The following is a 17002-nucleotide window of genomic DNA, read 5'->3' as shown; positions in this document are numbered from 1 at the left end:
AATAAAGTAACACATAAGTAAACCAATAATCTAATAACTAATACATACGTAAACCAAGAAACAATCATCAGCCTACATTGAAACTATACACACTATAGGATGCCAGGTCAACAATGACCATCTGTCTAAATGACATTTTAGCCTTTGCATAATCCTGCAAGGTAGTCAAGGCTAGGGCAAGTGCTACGGGTTGAGGTGGAGTCTGAAGAGGTGAGTCTTCAGATTACAGCAGAAGATTGGTGAGTGAGTCAGCAGTTCTAACTGCAATGGGGAGTTCATTCCACAGTTTGGAAGTCAGAAGGGAGAAGAGTCTGGGACGTGTGGAGCGTTGACCAGGGTGTTTTAGGGAAGGTTCTGACAGCTTCCCTGTGTGAGCTGATCTGAGTGAGCAGGGAGGGGTTGTAGGGTTGGATCAGGCTTTGAAGATACAGGGGTGTCACACCTTTGGTTGCTTTGTAGGCCAACGTCAGTGTTTTGTACTCTGTGAGGGCAGTAACTGGCAACGGCACACTCTTCTTCACACACAACACACACACACACACACACACACACACACACACACACACACACACACACACACTCCTAGCAGCTTCATATAGACAGTGCATGGTACTTGTGTCACAATAATACATTCCAAATGTAGGTCGTTTTAGTTTTAACACATTGAGTGCCAAAAACGACCCTGGCCGTTTTTCATAATCCAACCATTGAGTGCCAAAAACGTCTATGGCCGTTTTTGAAAAAAAATAAATATATATATATATATGTTACAGGGAAATTGGCATTCCAGGGAAATTGAAAGGGGTACGCTTGTTTTCACCGCCCCTCAGGCAATTCTGTAGAATCAACGCTAGAGGGCAATGCAAGCCAGACATGAGCCCCACACCACACACGCACGCATGCACACGCGCACAAACGAGCACGCACACACGCATGCGCGCACACACACACACACACACACACACACACACACACACACACACACACACACACACACACACACACACACACACACACACACACACACACACACACACACACACACACACACACACACACACACACACACACACACACACACACACCACACCCGCGAACAGCCTTATTCCATGCAGTTGAAGCACAAGGGGGCTGGCCTGGCGGGCTATGTTAGTGCAGTGAGTGGCACTTGGGGCAAACGCAGTCCCCACAACATCATTTACGATTCTGTGCCTATCGGTACATAACTCGGACGGCGCTTAAGTCAACTAGCAGACCATCGGCCGGTCGTCGCGGTCACTCGCGCCTGGAGGCGCTTGGGCGCGACTCCTCGGCCTCAAGGTCTGCTGAGTCGGCGCGCCTCCGTCATGGTCCAAAACTATACTTTATCAGCAAAAAAAAAGTAGACCGCGGTTGTTTGAAAAAGTAATGTCCCAAGCGGGAGTCAAACCCAGGCTCCCAGTGGTAGTGGGTGGGGAGTCCAATGATTATCGAAGTGCGCCACTGAGGCTTGTACTAGTGGTGTAAAGTAACAAAGTATATTTACTCAAGTACAATTTTGAGGTATTCGTACTTTACTTGAGTATTTCTCTCATATTATCCATTTTATTTTCAGCGTTCCCCTAGCGTAGCTTCCTGGTTGCTATGTTGTTGTTGTGGTCGTCGTCCTCGCATCAAAGCCCCGCCTCGCAGCACCGCCCCGCGCCTATAAAACAAGCGCTCCCCTGTCAATTTCCCTGGAATGCCAATTTCCCTGTGACATATGTATATATATATTTTTTTTTCCTTCACAGCATCAGGAGATATCATTTTTCGAAGATTTAGACTCCCATCCACTTCCTGGTTAACTTATTACTTTAAAAGCCTGTATCTCGGCTCCTGTGTACTTTTTTTACTATGTATTTTTGACTATTTTCAACTGGCTGCAACTATGGAACGGATTACCGAATGTTTAAAAAAAAAAATCCCCGATTCTACGAGACCCCTGTGTGTGTAATGAGGGGATCACCGTGAGGACGGTGATCACTGAAAATATTTTGTGACTACTTGAAAAAGGTACAAAAATGGTTAAAAACTGCCAGCACTGGCTGTACCCTTTCTAAAAAAAAACTTTGGCACTCAATGTGTTGTTAATAATCAGTATAGAGGGAATAATGCACCCAAAAATGAACATTTAAGTCATTATCTACTTTTCTTTTTTTGTGGTATAATAGTTTGTCAGTGGAACTTTGCAGCCGCTTTCTCCAGTGTTCCAAAAAGATAAAATAACCCTTGATTGTCTCATTCTTAACACATTGGGTGCCAGCTTTTTATAATAACAGATTCGGTGCAGATTCGGTGCCGAAATCTCACCGTTGTGCTGCGCAGCGCTGTTTACTCCACGACGTGCATTCCATGTGAAAAAAAACATGCCTCCATTTTGCCCGATGGTCCTGGCTAACGCCTGGAACGATAACATCTCTCACGCGAGTAACAATGGCGGAGCGATCGTGCATACAAAATGAGCAGTTTTTGGAAAAGTTTCGGAGTTATAGGGGTTTTAGAGAAGGAGATGTGATCCATCTGTCCTCTCCTTCTCAGAATCACTACGGGTGAAGTTGAGGGGCGGTGAGGCAGGCGAGCGAGCGAGCGAGCGTGCGCGGTCCTGTGAAACTTTCGCGCGCGTGCTCGTTTGTGCACGCGCTCGCAGGCGGCACGAGCTGGATTGTGGTGAGCTTTTGTTTTCACCGCACCGCGCAGGAGGACAAAACAACAATGATCGCGGCGCGATCACCGCTGATCCGGTAACGCCCGTGTGAACCGCTTGCCGTGTGTTACAACCTTTACATGTATTTCTTATGTATGTGTCTCTGCCAGGCCCTGCTGGGTGGGGCAGAGGACAACCAGTCTACCTGGCAGGGCTTCAGAGAGAAGGTCCGTCTGCTGCTTCCCTACATGTGGCCCCGAGGAAACCTTTTCCTCCAGCTGCTGGTCATGCTCTGCCTGTGTCTGCTGGGAGCCGAGAGGGCCATCAACGTCTTTGTGCCCATCTACTACAAGAATATAGGTGAGAGATGGTTTCTTTGTGCCCATCTACTACAAGAATATAGGTGAGAGATGGTTTCTTTGTGCCCATCTACTACAAGAATATAGGTGAGAGATGGTTTCTTTGTGCCCATCTACTACAAGAATATAGGTGAGAGATGGTTTCTTTGTGCCCATCTACTACAAGAATATAGGTGAGAGATGGTTTCTCTGTGCCCATCTACTACAATAATATAGGTGAGAGATGGTTTCTTTGTGCCCATCTACTACAAGAATATAGGTGAGAGATGGTTTCTGTGTGCCCATCTACTACAAGAATATAGGTGAGAGATGGTTTCTTTGTGCCCATCTACTACAAGAATATAGGTGAGAGATGGTTTCTTTGTGCCCATCTACTACAAGAATATAGGTGAGAGATGGTTTCTTTGTGCCCATCTACTACAAGAATATAGGTGAGAGATGATTTCTGTGTGCCCATCTACTACAAGAATATAGGTGAGAGATGGTGTCTCTGCCCCGATAGGCAACTTTTGGCTCATTTCGACTGTACAGGACAAACCCAGAACCTTCTCCATAACCCGAAACCTTCCAGTTATGAAGTTCTGTGATGTTCTTTTTGTTTACGTTTACATTATAACCAGAACCACCCACCTGAAGGGGGAGCTACGTCGTAAAAAAAAATAGAAAAAAGCTAATAGAAAAGGCGAAAATAGCCGATAAGTACATTTTATTTACAGAGGACCCTTCACAAACAACGGCCGTCACAAAGTGCTTTACACATTGACTTAAGTAAAAGTATCAATACTGCCATGTAGAAATACTCTGTTACAAGGAATGTCTGGAATTCTAAATTGACTTGAGTAAAAGTACAAAAGTATTGGTATCAAAATGTACTTAAAGTACCAAAATTAGAAAGTACTCATTATGCAGTTTCCAAATGTATAAAAATCTTTTTAAAATAGCAGATCTACAAGCATTGTGACACATTGTGAGCTTGTAGATCTGCTATTTTCAAATGGCCGAAATGAATATTGGGCTGAAGTGATGAATGTATGTTTTGTAATAATAATCAAAATCTACAAAGTAACTAGTAACTAAAGTTCTCAAATAATTGTAGTGGAGTAAAAGTAAAACTACTTGCAACGTGCAACTACTCACAACCCCAGTGGCAGTTTCAAGGAGTTGCATTGGTGTGACATGGCCTTAAAACTGTTTTGTTTCAAGGAGTTGTGACTAGTTGCATTGCTCTGGGCACTGGGGGCGCTTTGTGCTCAGAAGTCATGTGGGAACTTCACATGACTCTGTCCGTTTGACAGTTATTGGGTTTTAAGTCTGACGTCATTTTGTAGTCCGACGTCACGTCCAGGTCCAAAAGGCACCAGCGCCGTCCACTCTTCATTGTGAACAAACATGTCAGAACCCGTCAATCTTTTTACAATAACCTCCTTTTTCAGAAATGAACCATTGAGGGTTAATAAGGGTCTTAATGCTAATCATAGACAGTAAAAAGTAGGCTAATATATATATTCATATTTGTATTTATTTATTATTATTATTAACATTACAATATTTATTTTGTATATGTATTTATATATATATATATTTATATATAGATATATATAAAATAACGATTTCCTCTTCCCTTTGTCGTTGCCAGGAAAGCGGTAGAATGACACTTAAGTCGTTATTTTAGTCTCAGATGTGTTAAAACAGTGAGGGACACAGCACTGCGCATATTGGGAAAACACACACTTGGACCCTGGCGGGGCGTAACGTCACGGCTTAACAACTGAATTGTGCCCGAAACGTATCCAAGTCAATACCCTGTCTCCCTGCCCTCTTTTAGGGGTTCCTAAACTTAGCCAAACTGACAAGCACTTGGAGTTGAGGCATACATTTAGTTTGACTCGGTTCCACAGATAAATATTGTGGAAAATAGTCCGAACTACAAGGCGTTGTGAGTTTGTAGATCGGCTATTTTCAAAAATGTTGTCAAGGTAATATTTGACAATTTGGCCAATGTTTGACCACTTTTTATAGTATAGTTTGTTGGATACTTTTGATATAGTAATGGTCTTATTATCAGTTTTTTTTATTATTATTTCATTTTAGAGGTATTAGAGCTTAAAAGTCCTTCAATTGTAACTTTATAAATGTGCAGATACCCTGAATACTACTTGTACTGTTGGTTTGTTTACTGGTGAGTGAGAAAACAATGTTGCACATTAAGCTAATCATCTGTGGACCCCCATTGTTTTCATTCACCCCTCTCTCTCTCTCTCTCTCCCTCTCCCTCTCCCTCTCCCTCTCTCTCTCAGTGAACGAGCTGACGGATGGAAGCAGCTGGAACTCTCTGGCCACCACCGTGTGCATCTACGTCCTGTTCAAGTTCCTGCAGGGTGGAGGGGCAGGTACAGTTAAAATAAACACTATTGTTATTATAAAACAGTTTTTTTTGTATATTTCAGTACTTGGGACACCTGTCACATTATTGTGAGGATGATACCGTTCAAATCATTTTGACTCCATCGGTCGTGTCCGTGTGTCCAGGTGCGTCCGGCTTCGTCAGCAACCTGCGCTCCTTCCTGTGGATTCGGGTGCAGCAGTACACCAACCGCGTGGTCCAGCTGCGTCTGTTCGGCCACCTGCACTCCCTGTCGCTACGCTGGCACCTGGGCCGCAAGACCGGAGACGTCCTGAGGAGCATCGACCGCGGAACCTCCTCCATTAATAGTCTGCTCAGGTAGGCTGTGAGAACCTCCTCCATCAACAGTCTGCTCAGGTAGGCTATGAGAACCTCCTCCATCAACAGTCTGCTCAGGTAGGCTGTGAGAACCTCCTCCATCAACAGTCTGCTCAGGTAGGCTGTGAGAACCTCCTCCATCAACAGTCTGCTCAGGTAGGCTGTCAGAACCTGGTCCATTATAACAGCCTGCTCAGGTAGGCTGTCAGAACCTGGTCCATTTTAACAGCTCTAAAATGACACGGACGCTTTAATTCCAGGTTGAAATGGTTTAAATAAAGGACATTTATTATTTCATGTGGTAACTGGTGGTTCTTGTCTCTACAGCTACATCATGTATTATTATTTCATGTGGTAACTGGTGGTTCTTGTGTCTCTACAGCTACCTCGTGTTCAGCATCTTCCCCACCATCGCAGACATCGTCATCTCTATCATCTACTTCATCACTTACTTCAACGCCTGGTTCGGCCTCATCGTGTTCGTCTGCATGGCCCTCTATCTCAGTGAGAGTTCTCTTTATTCTATAGTGTCTTTATTCTATAGTGTCTTTATTCTATAGTGTCTTATATATCGTCTCTATGTCAGTGAGTGTTCTCTTTATTCTATAGTGTCTTTATTCTATAGTGTCTTATACTGTATATCGTTGTTGTCGGGCAGAAACCTCTTATCTCCATATTCTAACTTTTTGTGTTTTCATGTAAATCCTGACACAGAGTCGATGCTTTATTTCTCACAATGATGCGATTTCCTTCCAGGCGTCAGTAAAAGATGAGGTTAATTTTAACTGCTGCTGTAGCAGCTCATCCAAACCATCCAATGTGTTTGCATACATTGAACAAATTAAATTAGAAACACAACTTCCTGGACCTTACAAAAATAAAAGCCTGAAACTGGACTGGAAAGAGGTGACCGGTGTTTTTAATGCCTCCGAACACAGATCTAGGGTCAGATTGACTTATTTACTATAGTTATTTTGAAAAGACAAACCGGATCCCGAATCAGCAGCCAAGGAATTTAGTGAAATTCACACACTTTTTTTGTTATGTGGCGAAATTACAAATATACTACAAATGTGTGTGTGTGTGTGTGTGTGTGTGTGTGTGTGTGTGTGTGTGTGTGTGTGTGTGTGTGTGTGTGTGTGTGTGTGTGTGTGTGTGTGTGTGTGTGTGTGTGTGTGTGTGTGTGTGTGTGTGTGTGTGTGTGTGTGTGTGTGTGTGTGTGTGTGTGTGTGTGTGTGTCCTCCAGCACTGACCATCATCATCACTGAATGGAGAACCAAGTACAGACGGGACATGAACATCCAGGATAACAACGCCAAGACCAAGGCTGTGGACTCCCTGTTAAACTTTGAGACGGTACAGTGATCTGTTCTGTTAACACATGTTAAACTTTGAGACGGTACAGTGATCTGTTCTGTTAACACATGTTAAACTTTGAGGCGGTACAGTGATCTGTCGCTTCTGTTAACAAATAGTGGTGTGTTAACCCAGCATGATCTCCAATAATTTAGTACATTGCACGGATCCAGTGCAGTCATTCCGTGCATACTCGCCTTGAAAACCCGAAAATCCGTGCATATGTACGACGAGTCCCACGGTGGGCGTAACCAGTTGCAACCCGGAAAAACCCGGAAGCAGAGCCGTCCCCACAACAAAATCTACGATTCTGTGCCTATCGGTACGTAACTCAAACGGCGCTGACTGCGCGCCTCCGAAATGGTTTAGTCACAATGGGGGAGATGCGAGGCGGCTATGCACTGATTTTCGGGTTTTCCAGTTGTCTATGCACGGAATGACCACTCCGTGCAATGTATACTAAATTCTGGGAGATCGGGTTGGTTAACCACATGAACGCTAGCGTCCTTATTCTAGGCAGGTCTAACTAAAAAGGCCAACATTCTGCAAAAATAACGCATCTGCCAGCTGAGCTTGTAGGTTTTATGGAGAGCACACATGTACCTCTTGATTTGTGTTAATAAGGTACTTGGTCATTCTATCACAGTTTAATTTAACCCATTAAGACCGGGAACGCATCTGTGTCATTTTTAGATTTCTTTGGCTATTAAAAAATAGCAGATATACAAGCTCATAGCACGGCACCGAGTGCTGCGCTACGAGCTTGTAGATCTGCTAGATCTGCCATTTATCGTGAAAATGTGTGCAAATCTACAAATGTCTTCTAAATCCTAACAGTTTTGAAAAAATAACTTATGTTGCTTTAATATCAGTGGTTCCCAAAATTATATGTATTTGGCCCCGATCCCCATCACCAAAAGATTTTAAAAAATAAGTTCCCGGTTTGAATGTGTTTAAGAGATTCCTCACTCTGTGTGTGTGTGTGTGTGTGTGTGTGTGTGTGTGTGTGTGTGTCTCAACAGGTGAAGTACTACAACGCAGAGAACTATGAGGTCAGCCGCTTTGAGGATGCCATCCTCAAGTACCAGGTACACATGATACCAACACGTCTCCAGCTGGGTCACCATTAAGGCCTTTGCAGACAGGGTGCGATTAGTCAATCACTTTTTACCGCATGCGAAAAGACGCATGAATCGAACTGGGTTCGATTGGAAAAAAAAACGCATCATCGCATCGCCGCATGGTAAATTGGGAGCCGGTGTGCATGAGGTCATTGAGAACCATGTGTTCATTTAAAAAATGATATAGTCCGTTTTTTCCGTGCGAAAAATCGCACCCTGTCTGCATAGGCCTTTACAGTGTTTAAGTTGACGATTAATTGTCACACAAACAATAGCGATTAACAATTTTTATTATAAAAAAAAATTATATTATTTCTGTTTGTAGGCTTCATAATAAAAAAATTATATATGGCAAATAACTTAAATATTTGAAGAAATTACTGGCATATTTAATCATTTTATACTTTTAAAAAAAATGTAATAGCTGATCTACAACGCATCACAAAGTGCCACGTTGTAAGCTTGTAGATCAGCTATTTCTGCAAAAGATTTGAAATGCTTGAAAATGTCTGAACATTTTTCAACATGGAAACGATTATGATGATTATGCAACATAATTGTGACTAGGTGATTATGTAATAATTGTGACTAGGTGATTATGTAATAATTGTGACAGACCTAAACATGATGAAGTGCCAGGTTCACACAATAGAAACAAATGGACATTTGCACTGACACAAAACCATGAAATAGCCAATTTAAACCACATGACTAAACCCTACCTAACATCTGGGGGCAAACAATTGGGGTGAAAATAGCAGATCTTACAAGCTCAGATCGTGATCTTGAAGATCTGCTATTTTGACATTGATGACATGCCCAAAATCTGGATGCCCACAATCTTATGAATTGCATTTTAAATTAAATATATATATATATATATATATATATATATATATATATATATATATATATATATATATATATATATATATATTTTAATATAATTATTTTTCCAATTATTTGATTGGATTCTTTTTCAATTGTCCACTCCTTTCCAATTGACCCCCCCCCCCAGCCTTGGTCTAAATTAATCACATATTATTAATGTTATAAAATGTGATAATCAAGAGATGAATCCATCTTGAACCTAATGTTAGTCGCAGGTCTAGTATTGATGTTTGTGTTGTTGTGTGTGGTGTAGATGTCAGAATGGTACTGATGTTAGTGTTGTGTTGTGTTGTGTCGTTAGATGTCAGAATGGAAAACACAAGCCTCCCTGGCCTTCCTCAACCAAACCCAGAACCTGGTCATCGGATCTGGACTGCTGGCCGGCTCCCTGCTCTGTGCCTACTTTGTCACAGAAGGAAAGTTTCAGGTACTGAACCCAGATGTATGTTTGTTTGTTTGTTTGTTTTCTAGTACTTAACACTTCCTTTATGAACTCCTGGTGAGTACGTGTCTGTACAGTAAGTATGCTTATATTGGAATTATTATATTGCCAAATCACTAGTATCTCTTAAACCATTCAAAACAGATTTATTTGGGCTACTCAAAAATAGCAGATATATAAGTTTGTAGATCTGCTATGTTTTGTTTTTATCGTGAAAATGTGTATATATATATTGTAATATATATATTTATTTTTAAAGCAAACGTTTTTTACTCAAATCTTTGCTTCTGGGGGTCCCTGGAACAATATATTTTGAGATGGGGTTCCACGCCCAAATACATATCATTGTGGGGGCCCTTAACATGAAAAAGTTTGAGAACAACTGATTATAGCTACATAAGTTCTTTCCCCAGAAGCAAAGATTTGAGTTACAAATGTTTGCTTTAAAAAATAAATATATATATCCAAAGATTTCCACAAATGTGCTCGTAGTGAGCTATGAGCTTGTAGATCTGCTGTTTTTGAATAGCCAAAGAAAAAAAATAAATAACACAGATTCTTTCCCGGTCTTAATGGGTTAAATGGGAAGAAAGCTTGAGGCTTGAGGCTTTAGAGACAGACAGACAGACAGACAGACAGACAGGCGCAAAGATGCACATCAACAGTAATAGTAACAACTACGCTGTAACAACAGTGACCAAAGTGGTAGAAATGCTCATACAGTTGTTAATAGCATTTACAGATCAACCACAGAGCGCGTTTCGATTGGTCCTTATCTTTGAGTCCACAATGGATCGTGTCTGCCAATCGGTTAGCCACGCCCCTCTCTAGAGACATGGGGGGGAAACCAAACAGGTGTGTGGTTTCGTTTTAGATTGTGATCACAAGATCACTCATTATTTATCTTTAGCTTATTATACAGTATTTAGATTATTATTTTCGCAAGACTCATAATCCCTTTTTTAATTATACGGTAGATCGTAGATCAGAGGTCACAGTCCCTTCATAATCTGTGTAATCTGCAGAGCAGATCAAAGACTGCTTCCCTCAATCTGGTTTCTGTCCAGAGTCCCATTAGCCAGGCTAAACATGAACAGCATGAGGAGATGGAATCGGGCCTTAAAGTACCAAAAGTAGAAAATACTTATTATGCAGACTGTCCCATCTCACGAGTTTTCAAAAGCATAAACATCTTTTGAAAATAGCAGATCTACAAGCTCACAACGCGTGGAGCTTGTAGATCTGCTATTTTCAAATGGCCGAAATGTACATAGGGCTGAAGTGGTTAATGTATGTTTTGTAATAATAATCTAAATCTACAAAGTAACTAAAGTTTTCAAACAATCGTAGTGGAGTAAAGGTACAATATTTGCCTCTGAGATGTAGTGGAGTAGAAGTAAAAGTACTAAAAATTGGATATACTCCAGTAAAGTAAAAAATACCTCAAAATTGTACTGTACTTGAGTAAATGCACTTAGTTACTTTACACCACTGTTAGGGAGTATCATCTGAATCATCTAATGATTGAAATGTGTGTTTTACTTTGTCACTTAAAGGAGTAGTTCACCCCAAAAAAATCAATCACACACCCCATGAAGCCTTGAATTCATGGAGAATTTTGAGTTTTTGTCGCATTCCTAAAACAATAATTTGATTACCGGTGGAAAGATGCTAATGTATCCGGTAGGAGACTCAAAGGAGTCTCTTTGAGTCTCATACCGGAAATACACCCGGTCATCAAATTATTGGCTCAGGAATGCGACAAAAACTCAAAGATCTTCATGAATTCAATGCTTCATGAGGTGTGTGATTGATAGAAAATAAGTCATTTTTTGGGTGAACTATCCCTTTAAGTAAAGTGACAAAGTCCCCTTTCCCCCTTAATTTCTACATAAATGATGAAAGAAAAGCTGTTGTTTTGTAGGTTGGAGACTTTGTGCTGTTCGGTACGTACATCATCCAGCTGTACACGCCCCTCAACTGGTTTGGAACATACTACAGGTGAGAGCGCTGCAGACGTCACAAACACTATTCTCTCTGTCACCAAGTAGAACAAACGGTTCACAAACGTTTCCAGGCCACGACCCCCACCCCCCCCCCCAAAAATTATCACATTTGAACTGGGGACCCCCCAAAATAATGTATTATTGTTGAGGCTTCCTTGACATGAAAATATTTGACTCCTTTTATTATATTTACTCCTGCCTGCTTTGCTTTCAACAGGATGATCCAGAATTCCTTCATTGACATGGAAAGCATGTTCAAACTGTTTGAGGAGGATGAAGAGGTGAGTCTCACGTTGGCCCGACACAATTTATTACAATAATCACCTAATCGCAATTATTTCAGATAATCACAACTATTTTTTGCGTAAGCGTTTCCATGTTGAAATATATTCATACATTTTCAAACATTTTCCTAAAATAGCAGAAATAGCAGATATTTTTCTTTTTAAACTTTTATATGTTGCTATATCCTATAATACAATCCGCAAGTTTGCCCATGCGCGGACTTGTCAAGATGTGAAAAGTTTGTCAAAAACTGAGCACTGCGCATGCGTGGAGTAGCGAAACCCAACACCACGCAGCTGCTTTTGTAATCTCCCCACACAACAACACCGAGTCGGCATCTCTTTTTCTTTTTAAACTTTTAAAATGTTGCTATATACTGTACATAGCAACAACAACCCCTAAAGGTGTTCCCTTCCTGAAAGGCATAGTTACAAAAAGGGGTTCCAGCACAAAATGTGTCTAAGTTATTTGTCATATCTGACCTGAGCAATTTGTGATTACGAAGCCTAAAAACAGAAATTTTAATTGTATTCACATGTTCCAATGTTCAACGTCAAAAACACAATTAAATTGTTAATCGCAATTATTTGTGAGACAATTTATCGTCAATTTAAATGTGTAATCATGACAGCCCTAGTCTCACAATGTTGCTCTCAACACTTTTGGGTGTTTTCTGTGCACGTTCTGGATCGTGTGCGTGTGTGTGTATGTGTGTATGTGTGATGTTTACTGTCCTCTGCAGGTGAGAGATGATATAAACGCAGGCAACCTTCTCTACAAACTGGGCAAAGTGGAATTTGAGAATGTCTTCTTCAGCTACACTAGCGGGTGAGTTGATGTTCATCAGCCATGATCACCATTTCTCTTTGCTTATTATACAGTATACTGCAGTGGTGTAAAGTAACTAAGTACATTTACTCAAGCACTGTACTTAACTACAATTTTGAGGTACTTTTACTTTACTGGAGGATTTCCAATTGTCTATACTTTTACTTCTACTCCACTACATCTCAGAGGCAAATATTGTACTTTTATTTTACTCCACTACAATTATTTGAAAGCTTTAGTAACTAGCTACTTTGTAGATATAAATAATTACATTATAAAACGTGCATTAACCACTATAAGCCCTATTTTATACCTAGGCTATTTGAAAATAGCCGATCTTCAAGCTTGTAGATCTGCTATTTTCAAACATTTTAACCCTTTAACTTTTGGTACGTTTTAAGTATATTTTGATGCCAATACTTTTGTACTTTTACTCAAATAAATTTTGAATTCCGGACTTTTACTTGTAACAGAGTACTTCTACATTACAGTATTGATACTTTTACCTAAGTAAAACATTTGAGTACTTTTTCCACCGCTAGTATACAGTATTTAGATTATTCTTTCGCAAGACTCGTAATCCTTTCTTTCTTTTTGTTTGTGTGTAATTTTAGGAAGGAGATTCTGAAGGACGTGTCTTTCACCGTGCATCCGGGACAGACAATGGCCCTGGTACGTCTCTGGAGCGTTCCTAAGATAAGATCATGTAACTGAGTTCAGGGCGGGAGGAAAGTGGGGCAATGGATATCATTACTCACAAAGTTGAGACATTTTTTAGCTGGCAACTTTACAGAGTTTTGCACCCAAATCCTATTACAGGACTGAGGACATGATAAACATGATGTCGTTTGATGTTGTGTAGACCGCTGGTTCTCAAAGTGGGGTCCGGGGGTCCTTGGCGAGGGTTCCAGGGGGTCCCCAGCAAAATAGCATCACAATAATTTTAACCACTTTAACCTTTTATTGTACTTTGGGCTATATAAAAATAGCAGATCTACAAGCTCATAGCGTGGCACCGAGTGCCGCGCTATGAGCTTGTAGATCTGTTATTTTTTTTAAATCTTGAACATTATTTGCAAACCTCTGAATATATATATATATATATATATATGTTTAAGCGAACATTTGTAACTCAAATCTTTGCCTCTGGGGGTCCCTGGAACAAAATATTTGAGATGGGGGAAATACATATAATTTTGGGGGTCCTTGACATGAAAAGGTTTGAGAACCACTGGTTCAGACTGCTCTAAGGTGTCAGTTACCTTCTCCAGCAGCACACCCACAAGAGAAGGAGAAGAAGATATGTAAACACCATCTAACAACATTAATATGTGCAGACACAAAGTGTGAACTATCCCTTTTAATACGGTGATTGACATCAGCTGGAGGGGCCAGTCTGAGTCCATGATATCAAAACACGGAAAAAATACGAAACACAAAGCAAAGTTGCCCTTTAACCACTTTAACCCTGAGGTCCCTCCCTATTATGGTCTCGTTATTCTAGACATATCATCTTTCCAAAAAATGTGCAAACATTTGAGAGAGTTATCATTCTAAGAATACTGAAATATGGTTAAAAGAGTCTGTGTATTTGATTGGCTGCCGTATTGTGTGTCAATCTCCCATAGGTGGGACAGTCGGGGTCCGGCAAGAGCACCATCATCCGTCTGATCTTCCGTTTCTATGACGTCCAGGGAGGCTGCATTCGTATCGACGGCCAGGACATATCCAAGGTGACCGCTCGCTACTGTTGCAACGTTGCAATTTGATCTGGTACCGCCCGCATTTAGAACAAACACGGGAAACTTCTCATTCTGTCTACACTCTCTCCCCCAAAACCAACGGTGGGAGTTGGCAGTGATAGCTCACAACACGTGTGGCGCGTTGTGAGCTTATGTATCGGCTATTATCGCCATTTGTTGTACGACAACGTATAAATTAGGGCTTATGCGTGGTTAAAGGAGTATTCTGGACTAGCTTTTTTCTTACCTTTTATCTTATGTTGTTATATCCTAGAACGAGTGGTGCAGTAGAACATTTTCATAACTCCATCCGAGTCCTCCGCAGCTTAAAACGTGAAAGATGGTCCTTGCGCTAAATCGCCAGGTACCAGGGGGTCCCCAGCCAAATTTGTTAATATTGCGTCACAATCATTTTAACCACTTTAACCACATTTTATAGTTTGGCTATTCAAAAATAGCAGATCTACAAGCTCGTAGCGCGACGAGCTTGTAGATCTGCTATTTTTGAAGAATAGTGAAAACAAATATTTTATATATATATTTTTAAAAGCAAACATTTGTAACTCAAATCTTTGCTTCTGGGGGATCCCTGAAACAAATACATATCATTGTGGGGGTCCTTGACATGAAAAAGTTTGAGAACCACTGTTCTATGATATAATATCAGATAAAGGTAAGAAAAAGGCTAGTCCGGAATTCTCCTTTAACCCATTAAGACCTGGAACTGTGTCATTTTTTGTTTTGAGCTAAAAAGCTTTATTTTACACTTTGGCTATTCAAAAATAGCAGATATACAAGCTCATAGCGCGGCACCGAGTGCCGCGCTACGAGCTTGTAGATCTGCTATTTTTGAAAAATCGTGAAAATGTGTGCAAATCTTTGAATATATATATTTTTAAAGCGAACATTTTTAACTCAAATCTTTGCTTCTTGGGGTCCCTGGAACAAAATATTTTGATGGGGGTCCGCAGCCAAATACATATAATTTTGGGGGTACTTGACCTGAAAAAGATTGAGCACCACTGATATAGAAACATAGGTTTTTCAGAATACTGTTGAGATTTAGGAGACATGTAGAATCGGCTTCAGGTCTCAATGGGTTAAGGCAGTTTGTGCCTACATGGCTGTCTGCTGCATCTGTTATTTGTGTCATATTGTCATTTGTGTCATTCATTCATTCATTTGTTTATTTGGACAGGACAATGCATATTAATGAACGTCAAGACGTAAATACACCGGATTTAGCAAAGATGCTAGTTTTCATCCGCAGTCTGTCATTCTGTCCTTTTGTGTATATATATATATAGTACCTTTATTAGAAGATGATTAGATTATTTATTAGATAACCCCTTGAGATGTGTCCTCTCATTTTCGAGGGGGTCCTTATGACAAAAATACAGAAAATACAATAGACAAAACAATACAGCATTGTGTCGTGTGGCTGTGCAGGTGAAGCAGACGTCTCTGCGGTCCCACATCGGCGTGGTCCCCCAGGACACCGTGCTCTTCAACGACAACATCCGGGACAACATCCGCTACGGGCGCATCGCCGCCTCGGACGGCGAGGTGGAGCAGGCCGCCATCGCCGCCGACATCCACGATAAGATCCTGGCCTTCCCCGAAGGTAAACAAACACGTCATGCCGTCCGCACACCATGTTGTCTTTAGTCTCGCCAGGCAGACTGCGTCCGTCATACAGTCTGTCTGTCTGTCTGTCTGTCTGTCTGTCTGTCTGTCTGTCTGTCTGTCTGTCTGTCTGTCTGTCTGTCTGTCTGTCTGTCTGTCTGTCTGTCTGTCTGTCTGTCTGTCTGTCTGTCATTCTGTCTGTCTGTCTGTCTGTCTGTCTGTCATTCTGTCTGTCTGTCTGTCTGTCTGTCTGTCTGTCTGTCTGTCTGTCTGTCTGTCTGTCTGTCTGTCTGTCTGTCTGTCTGTCTGTCTGTCTGTCTGTCATTCTGTCTGTCTGTCTGTCTGTCTGTCTGTCTGTCTGTCTGTCTGTCTGTCTGTCTGTCATTCTGTCTGTCTGTCTGTCTGTCTGTCTGTCTGTCTGTCTGTCTGTCTGTCTGTCTGTCTGTCTGTCTGTCTGTCTGTCTGTCTGTCTGTCTGTCTGTCTGTCATTCTGTCTGTCTGTCTGTCTGTCTGTCTGTCATACGGTTTGGAGCAGTAGTGTAAAGTAACTAAGTACATGTACTCAAGTACTGTACTTCAATACAATTTCCGATTTTCAGTACTTTTACTTCTACTCCACTACATCTCAGAGGCAAATATTGTACTTTTACTCCACTACAATTATTTGAAAACTTGAGTTACTTTGTAGATTTTGATTATTATTACAAAACATACATTAACCACTTCAGCCCCATATACATTTCGGCCATTTGAAAATAGCCGAAGATTTGTACTTTTAATCAAGTAAATTCTGAATTTCTGACTTGTACTTGTAACGGACTATTTCTACCTTGCAGTATTGATACTTTTTCTTCAGTAAAACATTTGAGTACTTTTTCCACCTCTGGTCTTGAACAGCAGAAGCTCTGAAAATGATCCAGTGATAAAGCTGACGTGACTCCTCCTCCCCGCTTCTATTT

At 41.0% G+C, this 17002-nt stretch overlaps 1 protein-coding gene across 1 annotated transcript in view; it reads left to right on the top strand.

Annotated features, from left to right (window-relative positions):
* The window catches only part of abcb6a (ATP binding cassette subfamily B member 6 (LAN blood group) a), a 36444-nt gene that overhangs the window by 8736 nt on the left and 10706 nt on the right, over positions 1 to 17002 (top strand). The window contains 14 exon segments of the mRNA XM_080422900.1: positions 2836 to 2839; positions 2841 to 3025; positions 5322 to 5414; positions 5554 to 5746; positions 6129 to 6250; positions 6993 to 7102; positions 8125 to 8190; positions 9416 to 9541; positions 11481 to 11557; positions 11780 to 11843; positions 12590 to 12675; positions 13290 to 13347; positions 14304 to 14408; positions 15867 to 16041. Of these exon segments, the coding sequence (XP_080279026.1) occupies positions 2836 to 2839; positions 2841 to 3025; positions 5322 to 5414; positions 5554 to 5746; positions 6129 to 6250; positions 6993 to 7102; positions 8125 to 8190; positions 9416 to 9541; positions 11481 to 11557; positions 11780 to 11843; positions 12590 to 12675; positions 13290 to 13347; positions 14304 to 14408; positions 15867 to 16041 (1464 nt within the window).

The sequence above is a fragment of the Gymnoscopelus braueri genome (assembly GCF_963280865.1).
Source record: "Gymnoscopelus braueri genome assembly, chromosome: 24".
NCBI lineage: Eukaryota > Metazoa > Chordata > Actinopteri > Myctophiformes > Myctophidae > Gymnoscopelus > Gymnoscopelus braueri.
This window is presented reverse-complemented; position numbering and strand designations above follow the sequence as displayed.